This window comes from Cheilinus undulatus, linkage group 9 (assembly GCF_018320785.1).
Source record: "Cheilinus undulatus linkage group 9, ASM1832078v1, whole genome shotgun sequence".
NCBI classification, from domain to species: Eukaryota; Metazoa; Chordata; class Actinopteri; order Labriformes; family Labridae; genus Cheilinus; species Cheilinus undulatus.
In genome coordinates this window covers 27,524,123-27,548,321 of record NC_054873.1, presented here as the reverse complement: position 1 = coordinate 27,548,321, position 24,199 = coordinate 27,524,123, and the positions used below count along the sequence as shown (strand labels likewise).

The 24,199-nt window shown below is 40.8% G+C and overlaps 1 protein-coding gene across 3 annotated transcripts in view; it reads left to right on the top strand.

The window, feature by feature from the left end:
• LOC121515597 (serine/threonine-protein kinase WNK1-like) overlaps positions 1-23,720 on the top strand; it is a 30,730-nt gene extending 7,010 nt beyond the window's left edge. For 2 of the 3 annotated variants that reach the window (XM_041796430.1, XM_041796431.1), the window contains exons 3-28: positions 5,888-6,060; positions 6,333-6,553; positions 8,143-8,300; positions 9,557-9,645; positions 11,095-11,314; positions 11,431-11,532; positions 11,684-12,065; positions 12,163-12,326; positions 13,046-13,129; positions 13,540-13,575; positions 14,090-14,221; positions 15,320-15,387; positions 15,486-15,648; positions 15,737-15,853; positions 16,084-16,197; positions 16,293-16,338; positions 16,439-16,582; positions 17,202-18,190; positions 18,282-18,356; positions 18,448-18,567; positions 18,664-18,991; positions 19,604-19,763; positions 19,870-20,057; positions 20,168-20,323; positions 20,417-20,646; positions 20,734-23,720. In XM_041796430.1, the coding sequence (XP_041652364.1) occupies positions 5,888-6,060; positions 6,333-6,553; positions 8,143-8,300; positions 9,557-9,645; positions 11,095-11,314; positions 11,431-11,532; positions 11,684-12,065; positions 12,163-12,326; positions 13,046-13,129; positions 13,540-13,575; positions 14,090-14,221; positions 15,320-15,387; positions 15,486-15,648; positions 15,737-15,853; positions 16,084-16,197; positions 16,293-16,338; positions 16,439-16,582; positions 17,202-18,190; positions 18,282-18,356; positions 18,448-18,567; positions 18,664-18,991; positions 19,604-19,763; positions 19,870-20,057; positions 20,168-20,323; positions 20,417-20,646; positions 20,734-21,123 (5,049 nt within the window). In that variant the 3' untranslated portion in view covers positions 21,124-23,720. The remainder of the gene's footprint in view (positions 1-5,887; positions 6,061-6,332; positions 6,554-8,142; positions 8,301-9,556; positions 9,646-11,094; positions 11,315-11,430; positions 11,533-11,683; positions 12,066-12,162; positions 12,327-13,045; positions 13,130-13,539; positions 13,576-14,089; positions 14,222-15,319; positions 15,388-15,485; positions 15,649-15,736; positions 15,854-16,083; positions 16,198-16,292; positions 16,339-16,438; positions 16,583-17,201; positions 18,191-18,281; positions 18,357-18,447; positions 18,568-18,663; positions 18,992-19,603; positions 19,764-19,869; positions 20,058-20,167; positions 20,324-20,416; positions 20,647-20,733) is intronic. The other variant, XM_041796432.1, reaches the window with a different exon arrangement.
• The last annotated feature ends 479 nt before the right edge of the window (positions 23,721-24,199 follow it).

The window sequence follows — 24,199 nt, the reverse complement described above, 5'->3', positions numbered from 1 at the left end:
ACCGCAGAGAGGAAGTCGAGGGAGAGAGGAAAAAAGAATAAATTTAGGAGCCTCCCCTTTCTTGCTCACTCATCCATCTTCAACCATGTCATCCTCCGCTCACTGCCTCCCCACCGCCTTCTTCTGCAGTTCTAACTGCATTCGAACATTTAAAGTTGAGAAAGAGAACCCCTGATACCTTTAAAGTTAGGGAAGCTGTTCATCTCAGCTGGCCGGTAGACCAGTGACTCCCTGTTTCTAAGTAGTACAACACAGAAATGTATTCACTTGAAATGCACATATGTAGCTATTCAAAGCAACCGATACAAGAAAACAGGTAAAGTTGAATGCTCAACTTGTTGTCAGCAATCCTAAGTAAAACCAGAGCTGACAACATCACATGCATTCAGGGTTAATAGTCGAAGTATTGATTAATGTGTTTTATTTTCATGACCATTAATAACAAATTGACATATAATTTCCCTGTAACCAGAAGCTAACCTGTCAATGTCAAGAAGCACATTTCTCACCATTTCTTTTGCGCTTCACTGCTTACAGAACAAATAACCAGTGCTGTATTAAAATTTAAAGCATTAGTAATATACAGCACTGATATTACACTAGTAATAATGGCTTTAGCTCTGCTAATGTTGTGATATTGTGTGCATCCTTATTGTTTTGTATCAAATACTCATTGCAGTTTGTTGCACTAAAAGACTTTAATGCCATCAGTACATTAGTGTGTGGTGAAAAAAGGAAAACAGCAGAGTTGAAAGCTGGCTTTGTACATCACTGCTCTCGAAATAGACCAGAAAGATGAAGTGACACCGTTAACTATTTAGCGTGATTCTTTGGCCTGGTTTCCATCTGACTGTAGAAGATTATGACCTTTCAGACAAAATGCATTTATTAAACTAAATTAGTATGACCACAAGAACATATGGTTATTTATTTGAGAGCTGATTTCACTTTGTTTGGACCGTTAGTACACACTTAATAGAATAAGAAAATATCTGTACATCAATTCTACTTTAAGCCATAGTCATCAGAATCATTACATGATATTTCCACATTTTATTAAGCTCTGCTGTTGATACAAAGACTATGTTCATCAGTGCAAACATGTGCTTTGCCTGTAGCTACTAAACATTTTATACTTGACTTGAGTCTTCATGAGGCATGGACTATTAAATCAAGATTGTGGTGTTATTTAGTGAATCAGCAAAACTGGCTACTTTGTTGAGTTGGCTCAGTCAGAAGGCATTGCTATTGATGCCTTCTCAATATTGGTTTGCATTAGAGCTGGGCAATTAATCCAAAATAATCGAAACAGACATTTAGAGCCTATAACTGACGAAATCCTTCCCTGTCAATTATTTCAATTTTTTTCCCTTGTAATATCTCTCTCTACTAATGCACCACCCCTTTAAAAACTAACTACTAGCTGTGTAGTCACATGATAGGCAGCCAGGTAACTTCATTTCAGCAGTTTATTTTGATTTCAGTTGTCTCAATAAATAACCATTAATTGTCAATCGCTACATGTTCCTCTCAGTTATGCATTTTAACATTATACAAAAATTTACAGTAGGGGTGCACTGATTGCAATTTTCTGGCCGATCACCGATCACTGATCTTTAAAAAGCCTGACCTGCCGATTCCGATTTTGGCCGATACCGATTTTTTTTATAACTGACAGCATACACCTTCAATGTTCCAATCTTATTTTATTGAATAACATTGAACAATACCTTTGAAACAATACAAACTTGTTGTTTTAACTGCACATGAGGTAGTTCTCTCAAATATAAACGAAAAGTTTAGAGCATTGCTGTCCAAACTACTAAATTATATCAGTTCCTGTAGTCTTTCACTTTTCACATTTTAGTAGGTAGAGGCATATGAAATGAGGGATTTCAAGCTGAGTTCACCCAAATTTGAGCCAGCTCACTGGGCTTCTCTGAGAAGTCAGAAATGAATCAAGCATAACATTCAACCACTAAGACTCATTTTTCTGTTCAGGAATGCAAGTAAATAACTATAATTTGACATATTAATCAAGAAATATTAATGTGCTTTACTATTTTTCAGTTTCTTTGTAAATCAGTAAATTTGAAAATTCACGAATAACAATAATGATTATATTTTAGCATTAAAAATATCATTTGGGTTAAAGAGCTTCTACATATTGATGCATTAACCATTGCAGAACAATAAAAAATGATTTTGGTAATTACCAATGCTGTTAATTTAGGGCAGCTGTGGCATAAACCTTACTTTGGTTAAAATTGGTTTGGTTAAAAATTTTCAGGATGCGTGACATTGGAGTAGTCCCTGATGTAGTATCCTTTAAAAACTGAATCTTTTAATAGAATTGGAATCGATATATTTCTACTTAATGTCATGCGTCACAGTATCATGTGATGCTGCAGATACAGGAAACATCTGTAATCAAAAGAAAATTAGACTTAATGCAGTAACATTTAAGGTTGAGCTGATGAAACATGTCCTCTTGCTTGTAAACTTTCAATGCAACCCTAACCCCAACCTATTTAACCCAGAGGGCTCCATCTAGCCCTCAGTGTCAACCTCAGAGTGGACCTCAGCGCAGAGACCTGACAGTGCCAGCCCTTGGCATGATCGCAGGCCTTTTCACTCGGTCTATTTTTAGGGTTGTTGAGTTATTTATGATGGCCTTTGCCTGGAAGCTGTGTTTTCAGCTCTGCTTTGGTACTACAGTTAACAGGCATTAAATGTAATTTATATTGGCTGGAAATAATTCATGTTTCAGATATGTTTTTATAGTATATTAAGCTGGTTCATAATGGTTTAAACTAATCACAATTCAGATTGATTTTCCATGTAATTATTTTTCCTGCTCACTAGTTAAAGAAACCTTAAACATAAGTGGAACTACATCTTCAACTATATGTATTGCTTTACTTATTATATTACCATACATGTGTATATTCTGATGTTACAGTATAATTTTGATGAAATTTTAATTAAGCATATCGGCCCCCTCCATATTGCTGGACTGCCAAAAAGGGTTGAATGGACCTTGATATTTTTCACTCAAGGTAGTTGTACTTCAGATACTGAGCTTTGAAAGACATTTTGTCACGTACCTAAAAATTGTTTATTTCTTTTTTTATTATTTGATTTTCTGTTTGAACTAGTAAGACTGAGCAATAACATAATTTTTACTAGGACAATAAATCTTGGTTTCACATGCATATCCATGCTTTGGCTTGTTTTGGGTGTGTCATGGTACAAAGGCTTTAGGGAACGTGATTTTAGATAAGTGTTGTGCTGACTTTGCAGAGATTTCAAAACAAATGCTGACTTGTCTCATCTTAGAGATATAACTAAATCATTTAAACATTCTTATGGATTCACAATTTATTTCTCCACCATTTACTCACATAACTGCTGGATATTTTGTGCATCTATATCTCTAAAACGTATTTCCGCCACCTCATTATTCAATTCTCTCTATCAAAATGTGTTGCATTCTCACAAGGGCAGTTTTTTTTACAGCACCCAGTTATAGTATTGCAACGATGTAGCAGAGGAAACACACACTGGTGGAAACACAACTCTTCTGTGAGCTGACTCATGAACCTCTTGTCAGATACTGTAGAGCTGCTGTTATTCAGCTGCAGCTGCTGTTGCTCCCCTGAGTGATTTTCAGACATGCTTCCTAGTTTATGAACAATGAAGGCTCTTAATCAAAAATAGTATGAAGGAAATGTGTTTAAAACCACAAGCCATAGAAAAATATCCATAGATTGCAACTTTTGCAAATGTATGTCAAATAATGCTTTTATGCCTGATTTTGATTTTTACAAAATACTTGTGGTCCTCTAAAACTCCTATCCCTTTACCAAAATTGTAATAATGTGGGGTTTATCAGTGGGGCAGTTGTTTTGGATATGTCACTAAAGCAACAACACAGTCTACATGTGTTTCGCTGAGGGTATAAAAAGGCTGCAAAATTTTTTTCGTGTGACAGTTAATAGGAATGTGATGTGTGTCATGATTGTTTTAAACTCAGTCAGCCGAATATCTGTAAGCAGTTAAAAAGCTGGTGGTTCATTTAGTCCTGACATTTGCTGAGTAATTATGTAAGTAGTGTGAATTGTTTAAAAATTGTATATAGTGAAGCCACATGAAAACTCAAATCTTCATCACCTCAGCTTGTCTCAGAATTGTCTTCTGATATACAGTACATCTTACACAATGCATGATCTCATCATTTATGATAAGTTTAGTTTTGATAGTAATAGCACTCTGTGACCACATGCCTTTACAAAAAATACCCTCATTGCTCAAGAATTTGCATAGCAGAAGTTAAAGTAGATATCAGTGAAGGAGGTAAATGCCTTATCTTTCACAGGGAATGCAGTTTTTCAACTAGTTTGTACTTGTAAGGGAAGACGTTTGTTTTACACGAGGTATCAGTTTGGCATGTGCCTCCAGTAAAAATGCTGTCAGTAATACAGTAGTTTGGTATTTGTGGGGGTTGGGAAGCTGTCCTCCCTGAGGATTGCAGCTCTGATGGCTTGAATGGGGATTTGGATGTTGTGCATGCCTTTTCACTTGTAGTGCTGAAAGACAAAGTTGACCCACAGTTCCACTAGAGCAACACTTTGGAAAGTAGGTTAGTTGGCCCAAATACATTGTGGAGCCCCAATTACTTGCTCAGCTTCCTTCACCTTCTGTTTCCTGACATTGCTCTCTGATTCACCGTCCTCTTTTCTCTTTGTGCTCCTCATGGTTTACATGATTAAACTTCTGATTCTGTTTGGCCTATTTTTTCCTCTGACATTAATAAAAATTTAACCATCGACCTCAAAATTTTCAAAAATTACCATCAGCAGATGCTTTAGCTGTATCACTTACAATTTTTTGCTAAGGGATGTCAGTCACTGGAAACTTTTCTATCTCTTGCTGACACACACACAAAGGGTAATGCACTCTGCTCAAATATGGGCTGAATTTCCTGGACAGCCTGGCCTTTGTCCAGGTCTCTGGGGGTTTCAAGAGAGGCCTTTGGCTGCATGGTTTAACTGGGCTGGTCTTGCTGGTATGGGTTCACTGTGAATGTAGGTCACGCCAGGAATTAGTCAGGAAACTTGAGGAGGGCGGCTGTACACATTCCAGATTTTTTGTTAATACGCAGACCCTACGAAAGGCATTCTTGCCCATATTTATCTGATGGTCACTTAATTTACTATGGTCAAACAATGGGATCAGCTCTGCATTTTTTTGCTTTTAATCATATACCAACTACTCAGCTGCTGCACTTTGTGACTTCTACTTTTGAAGAAAATGCAATATGTTCACATTAAATTGGATAAAGCTGGTATCTGAAGGGTGGGAGTATCTATCTGCCTATATTTGCATTAAAGTCATTGCTGATACTGCTAATGAGGATAATTCATATTATGTTGATTAACATATTAATGCACTTTGTATGCATTAAAGAGATTTCCCTTTTTTTTTTCAATAAAACTGACATTAGGTTGATATATTGTTTTTTATTTGTCAATCCCCCATTGTTTCAACCTATTGCAGAGTGGTGTCCTTCTAAAGATGAGTATAGCATGTAAATTAGTTTAGTGGGTTGTACAAGTTTTACTTGTTTACTGCATAGATTCTTAGCAATGATGTACCTCCTTTTATTATTTTTTATTCTTAGAAATCAATGACAAAAGTTGACACACTTTAAATTGTTGTCAATGGATGTGTGCAGTTTTATATTAGGATGAAATTGATCTACATAAATTAAACCTTCAATAGCAATTTGTGTTGCGGTGTTCCAAATTAAACAGTCTACATCTATAAATAGATCAGCTTTCTGTGATGTTAAAACTCAGATTGTCTCTTTTTTGTCCTTCTGCAGGATCGTAAGCTATCAAAGACAGAGAGACAGCGCTTTAAGGAGGAAGCAGGGATGTTAAAGGGACTACAGCATCCCAACATTGTTCGCTTTTACGACTCCTGGGAGGGGCCGTCCAAAGGCAGGAAGTGCATTGTACTGGTCACTGAACTCATGACTTCTGGAACTCTAAAAACGTGAGTCACATACTGGCAGCCCTCACAAACAGGTCCATACAGTACTTGAGATGCTCTATTTACTGTATTAACTGAATTTTAACAAAAGAATCATCCTGTTTGATTCAAATTTAAAAAAAAAAAGTTTGTTGAATTTGTACTCACTAGCTAAAATGTAGAACAGTCTCATCTGACCTGTATTTGAATTTGAGGGATTTTATGAAGACATATTTGCTGCCATCAATCATTGTTTCTCAGAGTGCACATGAAAACCTTGATCCATTTTCTTGCAGATATCTAAAACGGTTCAAGGTGATGAAAATTAAAGTGCTGCGCAGCTGGTGTCGACAAATCCTCAAAGGGCTTCACTTCCTCCATACTCGGGCTCCCCCTATCATCCACAGGGACCTTAAGTGTGACAACATTTTCATCACAGGCCCGACAGGATCTGTCAAGATTGGAGACTTGGGACTGGCCACCCTGAAGCGTGCATCATTTGCCAAGAGTGTTATAGGTACGGCACTGATATCATTACTACCTCCTGCTCTCTGTCCTGCTGTTGGGCAGTGGCTTTTCTCAGGTCATGTTATGTTTTGTATGAAGACAATTGTGTTTAAGAGTGTAATTTCCTTGATGGTGTGGTTCAAAAACAGACCACAAAGTTTCATCTGTCTCTCAAACCACAGCTCAAAAGGAGGCCAAATATTGTGGTAATCTAAATCAGAGAACCACAAGGCTTTCTCTCTTTTCACTTACACAGTAACTCTATCAAGTTTGGTCACTGTACAGAATATTTCTGTTCTCTGTTTCTCAAAAAAAAAAAAAAAAAAAAAAAGAAAGAGAGGGTCTTTTTTTCCAGGCATCTACTGACTGTAAGTAGCGCCTTTCTCATACTGTTAAACATTAATACCATCATTATAATAGTTGTCATGCCTTCTTGCAGGCTAACTTGGCCATGGCTTAAGGTATGGCCTTTGCTTCTGTTCTAGACTGGTCTTTGTTCTGTGGTTTGGAAATATGTGGTCTGTTTGTAAGTTATACCAACAATGTTTAACATCTCTTTCTATGGGTTTGCCTCAACAGGTTTTTTTCTAGCGTGTGTCTCTTACTGTCTTTTAAGACATTGCAGGGCTGCAGAATCTTTCTGCTCCTTCTTTGTGTCCAGGGAGCTCTCCCAACTTTTTCCCTTTATTTATTTATTCATTTTGTTATTTTTCACAGTCTTGGGTATGTTTTAAAATGTAGGCTCTAGCCTCAGCTGTGCCCCATTCTGCTGTTTGGAATGAATAGGGTACTGCTGGTCATTGAGTAAGTATGAACTTAAGTGGGCCTGGTAAGTCTGACAGTGTGCTGTAACACATCATCATCAAAGAACATTCACAATAACTTGACTAAATGAGTTTTTCTGTGTAAGACCTGATATTATGTAAAAAAAAAAAAAAAAAGATAAACAAATGAAAACGCTGATGTGCATAGACACACTTCTGCGCAGAGAGAGAGAGAGTAACTAGCTATGGGACCCTCTCAGCCTTGATTGTAACAGTTTACCCCCTTCAGGTCAAGAGAAGACGGTAAGTAAGACTTCTCAAGGTGAGTGTACAATGACAGAAAGTGTACTGTGGTTTTAAGGTCTGGACAAATGTTTCCATAGCTAGTCATGTTACTCTAGCACAGATCATTGGCATCCTTTTGTTCAAACTGGTCTAGGAATTTTTCTCAAGTTCCTTATTCAGAATATTTTCCCCAAAATACAGATATTGGCCAACAAGTGTGTTCTGCACATGGGCTCAGTCATGTATTTCACATATGAGGGTCTTACACAGACAAACATGTGCTCTCTTCTCTACAGTCTAATTGAGCCCAGCTTCTCCCTCCTTTTTTTGTTTTCTGTCTCTTTTTGCTTTCCTTCCCCTTTTCTTTTTCTCTCTCCTCAACTCTCACCTCACAGGTTCTACTGCAGGACACGAACAGGCTGGTCTCTCTTCTCCTCCTCCTCTTCCTCAACCCCTCACGGGTTAGGGGAGCAGAGGGACTGTGGGTTGTGAGAAGCCCACACAATCAGTAAGGGGGTTCGAGAGTTCTGAATAGTTGTTTTGATTTAAGGTACCCCTGAGTTCATGGCGCCTGAGATGTATGAGGAGAAGTACGACGAGTCAGTGGATGTGTATGCCTTTGGAATGTGCATGCTGGAGATGGCCACCTCAGAGTACCCTTACTCAGAGTGCCAGAATGCTGCACAGATCTACCGCAGAGTTACCAGCGTAAGTCTACTTTTCAGCCCTTCATTTCACCCCACTGCCCTGCCTTCACATCTTCCAATGTGCCAAGAAGGCTTGTGTCCCATTCTGGAGTGGTTTTATTCCCCAGCTGACACCTCTTTTTTAATCAACTTTACATTCTATTACATGTCTGTCCTCTACTCTTGTCTTGCATCAATTGTGTATTAATGCATCTCCCTCCCCTACCTTCCTATTAAAATTTTTTAAAAAGAAAAATACTTACCACAGTCAAGCCATAGTCACTTTTTCACACTTTGTTGCTTTATGTTGCAAGAAATGCTGTAGGTTTTCTGAGCCTGTAGCCCTGAGGCATAGATAAGTTATAAAAGCTGAACAGGCACAGTCCTGCTATTTTCCTAACAGCTAATGGTTAAGTCTTGTGATGACGCCAGAAGGGCACTAACTGTCAAAGAAAGGACATATTTATAGTCTTACTCATGCAGCTCATGCTGGCTTACTTTTGAAATGCATAGCCACTGATATGACTCATACTCTGCAATTACAAGCCCTGTAGATAAAGAGGTTGAACCTGTTCTTAGACTGTTATCTACACAGTGTCCCTTGAAATCTTTACCATTATCCTAAGTTTATTATTAACTGTAAAGTACAAATACTGAAGTCCTTGCCACGTGATTTCAAGCTAGATTTTTCTGTTTACCCCTCTAAGTATTGCCTTCTCACCTCTCTTTATAATCCACAATAGCTCATACTGCAGAGCACCACTCACAGTTGACTCAGTGAAGAAATAGAGTGCTATTGTGGGGTTGAGTCTACATTTAGGTAGTGTCACATGCTCAGGTTTTACAGTATTATGCCTTTGGGATATTGGCTGTTGTTTTTTTCTACTCTGACATGCTGCTCAGCTGTTCAGCTTCCATTTTCCTCATGCAGTTTCCTGCTGCTGACTTAATGCAGTCCCTCTCTTGAGCCATCTTTTAGTGATTTCTCCACTCCTTTTCCATCACTTTACATTTGTCATTTTTAATATCACCAAATGCAAAGCATGGCCCCTTCTCATATTTACCCTTTGTTTGGAGAGTTACATTTCTTTCATTGTCATACTGTAACGTAGCTTTTTTAGACCAGCTTTAGAAGAGAATTAAAAACTGGTGTTATTTTAGGCCTTTAAAAATTTGTTCTCATTAAAAGGATGGTCTGGGAGGCAGTGTTTCACTTAGAAACAGAAAGGTTGATGAGAAGAAGAACCGTTCTCATTGAGTTTTCTGTGTTTCATTTAGGGTGTGAAGCCAGGCAGCTTTGACAAGGTGGCCATTCCTGAAGTGAAGGAGATCATCGAGGGATGCATTCGCCAGAACAAGGACGAAAGGTGTTAAACTTAAGGCGCCGTTTATACGACGACATTTTCGAGTGAAAACTCAAACGTTTTGTAGCGTTTTGGCTGTCCGTTTACATGGCAACGACGTTTTGGTGCCTGAAAATGAAACTTTCTGGAAACGGGCTCCAGAGTGGAATTTTTCCAAAACGCCCCCGTCTCCATCTCCATGTAAACAGGGAAAAAGACACTTCCTGAAAACGCACATGCGCACTACGGCTGCAATCAGCTGTCAAGCACGAGTGTTGCAGCACTCGGAACCCAGCTGTGGCAGCTCAAGCCGAGCCGTCTGATGTTGTTTACTGCTTGTCATGTCACAGACAGCTGGATTTAGAAAAGTGGACGCATTATTCTTGTTTAGAGGGCTATCAGTGCCAGTTATTTTAGATAAAGTCATGCTATCAATTTTGGAAATGATTACCTTTTTTATCGATCATCTTGATAGTCACCGTCATCATCATCGTAGTGAGGCAGAAAAATTTCACGGCTCATATTAACACAAAAAATGCTTTGCTAGATCAGTCTTGTTAATAACGAAGATATACGCTGAGAATAATTAATTCCTCACGGACAAATTCAGCTCCTACAGCCTTTAACTTCTCGTGGATTTTCTCATAAATCGCACCGCTGCACATGAGCGCAGCTGGAGCCTTTTTTTTCAGAATGATATTTCTATTTTCCTTCTTCTTGGAAATGATTTAGACTTTATCTTTTTTTCTTTAAGTTTTAATTACTAACTTCAGCCTGTAGACTCCCCTGTCTCCTCCTCCACCGGCACATATGCGCAGCTGATGGAGGAGACAGGATTAAAGCTTCCATGTTAAGGTTAAAAAAGATAGTTAATCACTTCCAAGAAGCAGATAAAATTGAAAAAGGGGAAGTAGAAATATTGTTCTGAAAAGGCTACCATTCTTTTGCTACTCTTGAAGCAGGAAGCGCTGCACTTTCGGAGAAAATCCACGAGAAATCAAAGGCTTTAGAAGAAAAATTTGTCCCTGGAGAATCAAACAGTCTTAACAGGATTTCGTTATAATAAGACTGGTCTTGCAATGCATTTTTGTGTTTATATGTGCCGTAAAATTTTGCTGCTGCGCTACGATTGTGATGAGGAGGAGGATTTAGTAATGAATTACACTCATGCACACGTGTATGATAAAAATGTTGCATATTCTCAAAAACACATGAAAAACACGGTTCTTGTTGTAGAGACAGTTTTATTGTGCAGTAAATCACCTTACTACAGCGTTTTTCTGTTTCCTGCGTTCTCGTGCAGATGGAGATTGTTTTCAAAACATTGCTGTGTAAACGTGGAACTGTTTGGAAACGAAAATGGGAAACGAAGCAAAACGTTGTCATGTAAACGAGGCCTAAATGTCTATTTATCAGGCTTAACATAGACGAGATAATCATGTATTTAATCAGTGCTTGTTTTTCTCCATTTAGGTACTCAATTAAGGACCTTTTGAACCATGCCTTCTTCCAGGAGGACACAGGGGTGCGTGTAGAGTTGGCAGAAGAAGATGATGGCGAGATGGAAAACATCAAGCTGTGGCTGAGAATTGAGGATGGAAAGAAACTTAAGGGGAAATACAAAGACAACGAAGCTATTGAGTTTTCTTTTGACCTCAACAAAGATGTTCCTGAAGATGTGGCTCAGGAGATGGTAAATCTAACTTTTGTGGTTCAGTGATCGTTCCCTCACAATGAAAACTTTGTTACGCCCGTTTAATGAGTTTCACTGCTCGATTTCCAGTCATATCAAATGTTTTTATGCTCTAGGTTGAGTCTGGGTATGTGTGCGAAGGTGACCACAAGACCATTGCAAAGGCCATTAAGGACAGGGTGTCTCTCATCAGTCGCAAGAGAGCACAGCGACAGCAGGTGTGTCCACTGACATATTGAAGTTGCCTCTTTGCTGAAGTTATCTTCATAGTTGGATTTGTGTACCTTGCTGTGAAGTCTGGATGTTGTCAGTCAGTGCTTTGTGGAAGAATATTAATGTATTGTCTGACTATGAATGGCTGTCTTGCAGGTGAGAGAAGACCAGGAGAAGAGAAGGCTGGAGGAAGAACAGAGTCAGTCAACACCTTCACAGCTACCAAGCCAGCTGCCAAACACAGAGGTGCCCCAGCCCCAGTCCATGTCGCAGGCTGCTTCCTATGTCCCCCCACAGCCAACCCAACACAGCACACAGATCTCTGCTCAGCTGGCTTCTCAGCAGAGCCTTCAGACCTCCAACTACAACACTCCTCAATCAACCCAACAAGCTGGTGTTCCACAGGGGGGCCCTTATGTCCCCCAGTCAGTTGGGCAAGTCCCAGCTCCAGTCCACAGTCAGAATGTGGCCCCTATCCAGCCAGAGCCAGAGGAGCCAGAGACTGACCAACATCAACAATTACAGCTCACTGGAGGAGGTGTGGATTAGATGACTTTATATTTGATCACACACTGTCTAATGTTGATTAAATACTTCAATTTTCTTGAATTTAACATCATATCCTTATCTTACAGCCGGTCACATAGGAGACAGACCACCTGCTTCCTCTGTCCTCCATGAAGCCCTGCCTCCTAAAGCTGGAATGCCATTCACCCCCTCATCCATTCAACACCTTCAGCCCCAGGTGTCTTGCCCGCCATCACAGAATGACCAAATGCAGCCGCAGCAGCAGTTGTTGGTAAGTCATTTTCTGATGATGCTGCTCAGTGCTCGGTCTCTGAGTTCTGCTCTGATTGACCCCTCAGGAATGTGACAGAACGTTCCTCTGATCACCACTGAAGATTTTCTGACAAGTCCTGCCCTTCTCAGACATTTTCTATGGGAGCTTTCCCTGAAGAATGTCAAATACATTCATGCAATAGATATGAGTCCCGGTCCCTAGTCTTGTTTTGTATGATGTTCTCAAGCCACTCTACAAAGAGGACAGGTCTAGACTGTACTCTAGGAACCTTTGGCAGAACCAGGATAATGTTGACAGCCGTCTGCCAAAGTTGCACTGGGGTTGGAGAAAGGTAGGGGGGTAAGGGGTCGGGAGAAGCAGGAAGAGAGAAGATGGAGATGCAGAGAGGGGACAAGAGAAACAACAAAACAACAACTGGGAGCTCATTTTGTAAGCTATGGTTGTATTGTTAATCGTTTGGTACTATTTTAAGAAACATATGACATAGGTGTCTGTTGTGACGCTCGTCTATGATATGTGCTCCTTGGAAACATTTACATACAGAATGCCTTTATTTGTATTTGTGTTTCCCTCTCAGTTTGAGATGCTGCATGTCCCTTGCTGCTTTCAACACCTAAATGCCAGTCTTTTTTGATCAGAGGAAATGGTAGCCAGCATGCGTTCACTTTAGTGTAATTTACACTTCATGTGCATTTTTCCTCTTTTTGCTACACAAGGTTCAACCCCAGATGCAAGGTGTCCCATCTGAAGTTGGTCCAGTACCCCCAAGCAGCCAACCTGTTCCAGCAGTGCCTCCACAGGTAAACATTGTAATGCAAGTCTGTGTGCATTTAAAGACTAACTTCACACCAGTCAAGGAGCTTTTGTTTCATCAATCTCATGCGAGAAGTGTAAAAACCGTTGCACCTCACAAAAAGGTGCTAATGATTACCTGCGGATGTACTGAACGCACCCCTGAATTTACCTCTGCAGCGGAGCAATACATGTGAACAAAAAACATCTATGGTCAGCAGAAACATAACTTTTAGAGGGTGTAAAGTTGAATTTTACAGGCATTTGATCTCTACTTCAAGCAGCTGTGTTGGAGGCAGCTGAGTGTTCCCAGTCCCAATATTTCCCTCTCTCTTCTGTTGTATCTTCCTTAGTTTGCCTTTCTTTTTCTTTTTTAAGCTACCCTCTCTTACCCTGTGTTATGTTTTGTTTCTTATAGTACGGAGTTTACTACCAACCATCGCTTCCCCCTCAGGTAGATAACATGACCCATTTTCCTGTTACCACTTAGAAATATACCCAAACTTTTGGAGATAAGATTTTGTGAAGAAAGAAAATGAAACAAGCTTTTGTGTATGTTGGTCTGCACAATGGACTCAGCCTTTTTGTCAATGTTTAATGTGATGTAGTTATAAAAGGTTTTTATGACCTAATGACATCCAGACAAAGAAGGGCTAGTAGTCTTTGAAGTTTGAAAGTGGAGTGGACTGACATCCAGTGTCTGTAGAGTACACTGAAAGATGGCATTTGATTTTCTTTGATCAAAACTGTTGCATAGTATCTTCAAGTAGATAATTTTGATATGTTCTTAGGTTATTAAACAGGTAAGTAAGGCTTTTGAATTGAGTTGTAACATAACTCTAAAGGATTTGAATACCAAAAAAACAATTGGGAGAAGGTAGTCTGCATGCAAGTATAAATGGTTTAATTGATGTGTCTTTCTGATTACATTCTTTTTTGCCTCTTTTTTCTTTACACTTTCATTCTAGGTTCCCCCTCAGCAAGTAATGATGCCTCCTTCCTCTCAGCCATCTCTACCCCAACAGCAGCAACATCCAGAGAGCAGTACGTCTGTTCAGAGCGCTGTTCTACCACAGGGACAGACTGCAGCACAGCTACAGGTGACATTCAACTCAGCTGCTGCACTTCAGTTGGAAACATATTAGTGTATAAACATAAACTTGGGGCATTTAACTCATTAATTTCAAGGGTTAGCTATCTGACTCTTCGTTGTTAATTTCATCCTCTAATTTAGTGCTTGCAATTTTAATTTTGTGTTGGCATTATTTCAAATCTTTTCTTTTTTTCTCTGGTTTCACAACCATCACTTCCACCTTTCCCCTTTTCTGTCGTTCTCTGCATGCTGCATTTTCCTGCATGACACTTAGTCTTGGGCCAATGATCCAAGTCCTCCTATCATGTCTCCTCCACTGAACGCTGAGCACCTATACTTCCTCTATCAGGCCTCATGCCTCTCTGCTCTGCAGGTACAGAGCAACAAAAACACGTTTGTGTGGGTGGCTGAATGTGGGTCAAGTGTGAAACATTTGTTTAACACTGTTTCCTGTTCCTTTTCCTGTTCCTTTTGTCTTTGCACAAATGTCTATGGGGCAAATATTTGTCATGTTTTTATCATAGATTAATTTTCAATCAAATAAATACAAAATCATCAGGATGAAATCTCTGCTAAAGCTATATAACTATTGAACTAATATTAGCAACACACTGAAAAATGTGACATTTTCCTATAATCAATGGAACATTTATTCATGGTTAAAGATACCTATTTTTTGTTTGTAACTAACTTCATGACTGGAACTGGGGGTTAATAGATCTGCAGAAACCTGCAAAAACAGCACATTGGAGTAAAGTGGCCTCATTCTTTAGGAAATGAAATGAAAACAGCATTACACAGCAATATTTACACTTAGCCTGAGAGCTGAATAATGGCGTCCCTTTGAGCCCACTAACCCACAGTTCCCCTAATTTCAAAGCTCCCTCTGGTGGATGGTCTAGGTTAAAATTACTGCAGTCTTTACAATAGTTGGCTCACCTTTAGGGCAGAACTAAACATTAAGGGATTAATGGGAATGGCATAAATTAACTTATACAGAAAAGGTTTAAGTGATTTTTAAAAAATGTTGAAACAAAACTTTACATCCAGTATTTTAAACAGGAAGTGCTCCCTACATGCATTTATGAAGCTTTCTTTGTTATAGGCCCCCGTGAGTGTTCCTCAGTCATTACCAGCCGAGCAGCCAACTCCTGTGCCACCATCTGTGGAAAGGTGAGGAGATTTAGCTTATTTAAAGATAAAAAACAAAAACATTTTCAGTTGTCAGCAGGATGAATTGGCTACCTCTCAAGGCTCCATTTCTTTCTCAGCTGCCTGTCGGATGCAGCGTCAGGTCTAAGTGACGGCAATGAAGGAAGCTCTACTTCTGGAGGGCGCCATGAGGGCCGCTCTCTGAAGCGTCATCAGCGGCGATCCGTACGAAGCCGCTCCCGCCATGAGAAGACTTCAAGGGCCAAGTTGAACGTTCTTAGCGTATGTTATTGAACTGATTATTTCAGTAATATTCTGGTTTAAACTTTTGATTAAACAAAAAGTTTTAACCTGGATTAATGTTTTACAGATCTCTAATGTGGGAGACAGAGTAGCTGAGTGCCAGCTAGAAACTCATAACAGGAAGATGGTGACCTTCAAATTCGACCTTGATGGTGATAATCCAGAGGAGATTGCACAGATCATGGTAGTAGTTGTTCTGTTAGACATTATAATGTTGGTGACTTTCTAATGCAATCCTCCATAACCGAACTTTAAAAAGTGAAAAAAAGCATTTAACAAATGTTTTCAGTCCTGCATTTCAAATAGCTGCATGAGTCAACTAAAATGACACATTTTAAAACTTTCTGGGCACATTTTGCCTGTGTATGAAGTTTGAGTTGCATTAATTGAACTTAACTTTGCACTGTCTTTCAGGTTGAGAGTGAATTCATCTTGGAGAGTGAGCGTGAGTCTTTTATCGAGCAGGTTCGTGAAGTCATAGAAATGGCTGATGAGAAAGGAGAGGGCATGAAGGAAGTCTTTCCACAGGTACTTTTCATTACCCCTAACATATCATACAAATACCAAATTTTGACATTTACTGAACCTGAGGATGTGACCACCTGCTTTTAATCTCCTTGCAGATGAGTAATCAACAACAGCCTGAGCTTAATGTCCCCATGCTATCAGGTTAAATGAACTTTCAGCCAACAAACACAAATTTCATTTCCATTTTTTATATTTTATGTGACCTCAATCCAACATCTGACCTTTTGTTTAATTTTCACAGGCATTTCCCCCAACACCTCAGCCCAGGTGGTGCATTCGGCTGGTCGAAGATTCATAGTCAGCCCAGTGCCAGAGTCTCGTCTCAAAGAACAGTTCTTTGGCGCTCCTTCTGCTAATACCTCCTTTGGAGATGAACCTGCCCCAGGTAGAGAGAAGTTTGTCAGGATACCTGTGGAATGAAAGTTTGTTTTAGTAATTTATTCTACTGTGCATGAAGATACACACTTTACTTACAAATAATCAACTCTTGATTATTTGATTTTAAGTAGTTTAAGAATGATGGTTGAACAGGGAAGCTGCCGGTTCTTGAGGGAAAATTCAGCTTTCCTCTAGCCCCCCATAGGAGTAAATAAATACCACAAAGTGTGTGTGTTTAATGTGGTTTGACTGGGATGATGTAACACTACAGGTATTTTTTGCATCAGTGTTTTCCTCACCCTCCTGTCAGTGGAGTGTACATGAGCTCTGATGGCATGTTAGAAATGAAAATAAAACATCCTTGATATGTGCGAAAGTTAGAATATCACTTTTTTATTTTTAAGTGGAATTTAAAGTAAATTACCTAGCAAGGACAGACTGGCACACCCCTGCCTTGTTACCTAAAGCCTTGACTTTGAAAAAACACAAAAGGATCTTATAAACTGAGTCTAAGGGGTTTTCTCTGATCATGTTTATTTATTGAGTAGTTCACCCAAGCTTACATTGATGCTAAAAATCCTAATATTGAATGTTTAATCAATTGACTGTTCCTGTTTTACTTACAGCGGCTCCTGTGACATTGGGCCTTTCCCTGTCTGCTCCCTCAGGGATTCTGCAGCAGGCGTTCAATAAAATGAAGCAGGAACATCCAGAGAGAGGCAGCACTCTTGACCCTCCTGCTCCTGAGCAACAATCAGAAAATAAACCGTCCAATGAGTCTGCTCTTGGTCCAAGCTCTAATAATGTCCTGCCTCCTCCAGAAGCTGCAGCCTCTACAACTAGCTCTGTATTTCCTGCCACATCCTCTCCACCTTCCTCAACTGGGAGGATTTCCCCTCCAGCTGTCTCTACTCACCCCCAAACTCCAGCTCCTGTCATCACTGATACGAGCCCCCCTCCTCAGTCTCTCCATGAAACAGTTCCCTTGCAGCTTCCTGCCAACATCCCTTCCTCATCCTCCACAATTTCTCCTCCATCCGTGCAAATCTCCGTCCCTGCAGTACCTGGGCCTCAGTCGAGCAGCAGCTCCGTCTCTGCCTCTTCTGCAAGCAATGCACCCAGCAGTACTGGCACTGTCCCTGCTCCAGAGCAGCAGTCTTTCAATGGTGTTGCTGCGTCTTCTCAGCCTGTGAATTCATCCATCCATGCACCTCAGCACACCACCTCCCAGGGTCATCCAGTCCCCATCTCTGCCCAGCTTCCCCCTCCCAGCCAGAACCAGGTCCAGCCACAGCCAGTGGAGTCAGAGGGGGCTGAGCTCCAAACCAAGGCTGGCCGGGATGATATCCAAGCTCTCGATAAGAAGCTGCGCTCCCTTTTTAAGGACCAGAGCTCTGCCTCCAGCTCTGCATCCATAGACCCCAGTCAGAGCACAGGCACCTCCTCTCCACCCACTGGTACTTCCTCACCTCCCCCTGGATCTGCCCTGATGCCTCCATCCAACCTTCCCCTCCCCTCAGGGGGGCAGGGTGCCCTGGGCCCCTCCACCACCCCCGGTCCAGGCATCACCCCAGCAGGGCACACACAGACACCTCCAACTAAGCCCAGGGCACAGGTGAGCACAAACCGCAGCCTCCCAAGAATAATGAAAATAATTATCAACCTGAGATCTCCTTGACCTATTTTCTCTCTCTTTTTGTTATTAGACTTTACCAACTGGTTTTGATCAAGCTGCTACACCTCCCTCTGACCTTGTACCCCCATTTCCTGGACCAAACCAGGTATGATCAACAAAGTTCCTGTCATATCAGTAACTCTACTGTTTATGTACAAATACACTCGATTTGATTCCCTATTTATGTGAATCAACAGACACAGCAGCCCCTGGGTACTTTGGATGCTGAACTGAGGAGAGCTTTGAGCCCTGAGACTGTTCAGGGAGGCAGCAAAGTCCAGGCTCCAGCTGCAGGTTTCACTCTTGGTCGTTTCCAAGTACGTTTTAATTAAAGCTTCAAATGCACTTGGAGGAATCGGTCCAGAATTGTTAACTCTTGAGTTTATTTAATTTAAATTGTCCCCATTTCTTAGGTGTCTGTTGCTACAGATGGTACATCAAGCAGTGTATTAGGTCCCTTAGGCGTTGTTTCCTCTTCTTCGCTGACACCGTCCTCCACCTCCACCTCCTCCTCTTCATCAACATCGTCCTCCTCACCCTCAAGTCCAGAAAATACCCTCCATCGGTCCTCCAAGCTGTCCAAAGAGGTCTGTGAGACTGACTCTGTAAATGGAGCCCCATCTGCCACTGCTGGTACTTCCAATCAGTCCACAACTATTGGACGCTTCCAAGTATCCACAAGCTGCAACGCCACATCTGAACCAACAGCTGGTTCTAAAGTGGGACGGTTTTCTGTCACAGGTATGTACTAAGTTTGGTATGTACAGTTAAGAAGCAAACTTATGCAGACTAATTTAAGTTAGCAGTTAGTAGTACCTAAAAGATTTATAAAACTGCCTGCAGAAAAGACTTTAAGTTTACAGTGCCAATGCATTCAGACTTCGTAGAAGTACCCTTAATGTCAAAACAGGGAAGATTGTTATTTTGGGGAAAAAATAATCTTGATAATGTTTTCCTTGATAACGAAGAAAGTAGACTTATGATACCGTTAATGTGTTTTAAAGAATGATCATTCTGTCATAAGCTCTCTATTTTCTTAGACAAGTTGCCATTAAAAAAGTGATTAAATTTAGTCTGAGGTGTATTTATAGAAAGCAGACTGTGGAGGCAGACTCTGTCTCATTGGATATTTATAAATAAATTCTTGGTCGTGTCCCACAAATTGCTCATCACATACCAGAATTAAATTTGTAGATCAAGTACACGTGTTAACATCCATCTGTGGAGCTTGAAAACCTTTGAAAGTTAACTTTTGGATTTGGGAACAGAAGTCATATCTGTGCTGCATGTTTAGATCGTGTAGGTAAACCTACTCTAAAGCTCTAATGGTCTTGTGTGTTCTAATTCTCTCAGTGACGCCAGCTACAGCTGCAGGCTCCAGTATGCAGAACGGACCCTCATCTTCAACCTCTGACGCTCATAACACACACCTCCATGACAGTAGTGACAATGATGACGAGTCTGAGAACGAAGACGAAGCTTTGCGGAAAGAAATAAGCCGTCTCAGAGAAAAGTAAGTCATGTAATCCTTATCCATACTTTGTGTATTTCTTTTATTTTTTAAGGTGGATCCTGTAGTCAGTCAGATTATTTCAACCAGTTTCTTTTTCTTTGTCCAGACATATGATGGAGATCCAGGCCCTGCAGACTCGTCAGAAAGAGGAGATTGATGCCCTGTTCACACGGATGGGAAAACCTCCTCCACCTTCCGTGTTATCCCCTGCTGTCGCCATGCCTGGAGGTCGTCGTAGACGCAAAAGTCACAAGTCTGCTCGCAGCAGTGGACAGCCCAGCCCTAATCATTCAGGTAAGAACTCTGCTTCTCAGAGCCAACTTTGGAGTTGGTACTTCATTTCAAGCGGTTGAAGTAGTAGGTTTGTTTTCATCATTGCATTGTGTACTGTCTCTAATGTTCAGGATCCCCTGCCTCAGCTCAGAGTCTTCAAAGTTCAGAATCCCCTCCAAAGCAGAGTTCTCCCTCAGCATCAGAGGCCTCACAGGCTGGAATCCAGTCATCCATTCAGCCACTCAGATCTTCACCATCCATGCCCAGCCTCAGTAATTGCTCTACAGGTAATCACTTGATCCTGTCAGTTAGCTTTCTGCACCCATTCTTTGTCTTCTATTGTACTTAACTGCTCATCACTATTTTATTTTGTCTCACAGGATCAATTGGGACCAGCTCCACAAATGGCTCAAGTCACTACCAGAACCACTCAGTCTCCCTGACCCAGGCAGGTGGACCCACTTCCTCTGCCTCTCACACGCAGAAAGGCAAGGGCACCTTCACGGATGACCTGCACCAACTGGTGGATAATTGGGCCAGGGATGCTAAGAGCCTGTCCCAGGTCAAGAGATGTCCTCGAACTGGAGCTCAGTCTACAATGGGACATGATGTGAGCATTCAGTACTTTAACAGAGCTTAAAGACTGTCGTGTTGTAGAAGTTGGACTATAAGCCACTTTTTTGCTTTTCTTTCACAGATAATCCCTCCTGCAAACATGGGACGTAAATTCTCAGCTCCGGGTTACCTCTGCCCAACACTTCCCACGCCTTCCAACACGACGTCCACCAACAACAACGCTCATCTACAGAATCCAGCCAACCCCTCTGTTGCTGTGGGGCCTCGTAAAGGCTCACTGGGTCCTGTAACCCAGGGCTTTGGATATGCCTCCCCCCCTTACAGTGCTCCTCAGTGGGCAGGACCCACAGGCACATGCCAGGTCAGCATGCTCAACCCCTCACAGCCACTTACACAGTACCAGCCGCCGACAACAGCCTCAGTGTCCATACACCAAGGCTACCACATTGGAACTACACCAGCCCCCCAGAAATCAGTCACCCCTGGAGGGTCAAACCTAAGGCCCACATAGCCCAGTCTGAGCCTTGGTCCAGGCTGAGACACAGGGCCACACAGGACAGACAGTCACCAACAAGAACCACTAGCTATATTGGCTGGTTAGCTGGCTGGATATTGTGCATTTTATTTTTAATTAAACTTTTATTCAGTGTTTTGTTTTCTGTTGAAAAGCTGACCTGTGTGGTTCAAGTCCTCTCAGACAGTAAATTCTGTCTGACTATTTGAGGGAGAGTGCAATACACTTCCACAGCATGAGTCTCACACTTAGCCTGCCATTAACTGTGGAACGGAGCTGTGATGAGTCGGTTGGTTATGTCTTATGGTATACAACCCAGCGACAGAACCAACAGCAGCCAAAGATGTCTTTTGAGAGCAGACGTTTGCATGTCTGCATTCCTTTGAAGAGGGGAAGGTAGGAAGGATTCTGGTTCACATCCTTCATGGTCCAGAAGGCGGTTGAACCAAGACGCCACAAACACAATTCAATATTAGACCTGGTTGTGTGACTTGGGATGGAAGGTTACGTTGTCTCAGAGAGCGTAGAGGGGAGAGTGTAGTGGAAGATAGGAGGGGGACAGTTTGTCTCAGAAGGAATAAGGTGGAGTGGAGTTAGAGCGACACAGTAAGTCAGGCAGGAGTGTAACAGAAGGAGTTGCAGTATGAAACCATCCCAGTGGCTACCTATGAAGTACAATGCAATAACGGCAAAGAGTAGTAAACTTGTCCCTTGTAACTGTGGCCTTAACCCCCAAACACATTAAAACATATTGTACATAGATATTTCTTCACTGGGTTATGATTCCATGTTCAGCATATTTATGTCCCTGTGAGAGTCTGATGTCATTGTATCCATACAGCTTTATTATCATACTAATTTTGTGCATCAGTCACATAAAAAAGCATTGTCCTGGTGTTGACCACCATCAGAGTAAGATACTTGAGAGATGATGCTGCTGTAAATCACAATCTGGAAAGAGGTTGTTTGTTTTTCTTATTTTAAATGCTAGAAATCTTAAGAATCCCATGTGGACACATTTAACCCCTCACTTAGTGCAGTTAAAAACCCACCCATCATATCGTACAGTAAAATAGTTCTGGTTTATTGCAGTCTTAGCCTCCCACTTCTCCCAGTCTTTGACACAGATGGTACACAGTACACAGACGAACAGGTTGTTAGTGAATTCATGTCTCGTTAAGTCTCTCCGCTCATGACGTCCAGTTGTCGCGTCTCAAATCACAAGTGTCTGGGGTTCTCTCTCTCTGTGGTCTGTTTTTGTATGCGTATATTTAATAAAACAAATGTTCTTTATGGACCTGTATTCAGCCATCAGATTTTGATGTTGTTTCACTGTAATTATTATTAAAGGTTGTTAAACAACATGTAGTTAAAGGAATATAAAAAGTGCAATTGCAGGGTTTGTTGTTATTGGTATCCTTGTCACCATGCAGGAGTTAATCCTGCCGTTTATTAAGCTCTTCTGTCGATGACTGCCCTGCCCCCTTTTTCTATTTAATTCTATCTATGTTAATGTGAGTATATGCTTTCATGTAATGCTCAGTCACCAGAGTATGCTTGTGATGACCAACTCAAAACGCACACGCACTCGATCCTGTAAACATGAGGAACACTTTAGTGCCTTGCATCCTCACTAATGACAAGTTCCAGATTCATTTAGTCCTGTAGCTGTGACTGTACTGCAGAAAACCAGTTAAACAAAATCTGTACACAACGTAAACACAACTGTCACACAGCCAACTCAGAGGATGTAACACTCTGCACCATCTGACACCACACACAGAACAGCAGAACAAAGAGCACACTGAGTAATGTGGAAACAGCTTTTTTTCTCACCACAGTTAGATTTGTGCTGCTTGTGTATTCATCAGCTGTGTATTTCTATTTGGCTCATGTGTGATTTGGCTGACATTTGTTTTGTGGATTTATCATTACACCGTTTAATAGAAGCACTTGTTCAGGCAGCGAGTGGGTTGTAAAAAGGTTTAAAATTGTCTCCCAACCTCACACGAGTGCCATGCTGTCATTGTGACCTTCGCCTGCTCGTAGATCGGATGAGTAGTTAAACTTCTCTAGAGAAAAATAAGTTACTGCAATGCAGAATATGCAATGTTTAAAGTTTTAAAGGGACTGAGGGGGAACGGAAACATTTGCATGCTGATGAGGGTTGTTACTGACTTCAATGTTTTTGATATTGGATTATTAGAAATCTTTTTTTTTTTTTTTTAATATTTGCCTTTTTTGAATCATCACAAAGTGTTGATCTGTTCTGCTGCCATTCGACAATGTCACAGGCACAACTTTAATATCAAACTATCTGCGTATGATTTCTGCATGCCGGCTTCACTGATGCTTAATATTGCAAATGACAACTCACAACTGGCCACTGTACAGCACAAGCTCAACAAAGCTTCAGGTCCTTGTGTTATTTTCAGTAAATCTCACAGAGCTCGACACAATACTGACACACAGTAGTAGTATCTGATGAACTCTTATTTCTGATCCTTCCTTACTGATTTCCTGTGATTCTGTCTGTTTTGTGTATGTTTTTCACATTGTACAAAATGTAAAAACAAATAAAAAGTAATATCATTTAAAGCACCTCTTCATGCTTGATTGAATTACTTCAACTAATGCTTGCTGTATTTATTCACTGCTTGAAAACTTTGGAGTTTTGTCTTTCTTTGATTTATTCATTTGATGTAAATCTTCAAACTAGGCCTAAAAATATTTTAAAAAACAATACGAATCTGACATGTTTTTTTTTTTTTTTTTAAATATCAGCAGTAACAAATCTGAGGGAAGCTGGGATATGTTAAACAAATGCAATAAACATTTATTGCCATGGATTAAGATGTTAGATGCACATTGCAAATCCATCAGTGACACCTAACCCACCACCAACCCGCCATATTAAATGAAATATGTGACAGCATTAGAAACAAAGGGAATCCTTCAGTTTCATGTCATTTCAAACCGTTATTTGTGGTAAGACACTGAGGTTTCCCTCATGTCTAATACGTTTGATTACAAGCAAAATTACAGAGCAAACTCAAGATTAAAGAACAAATGC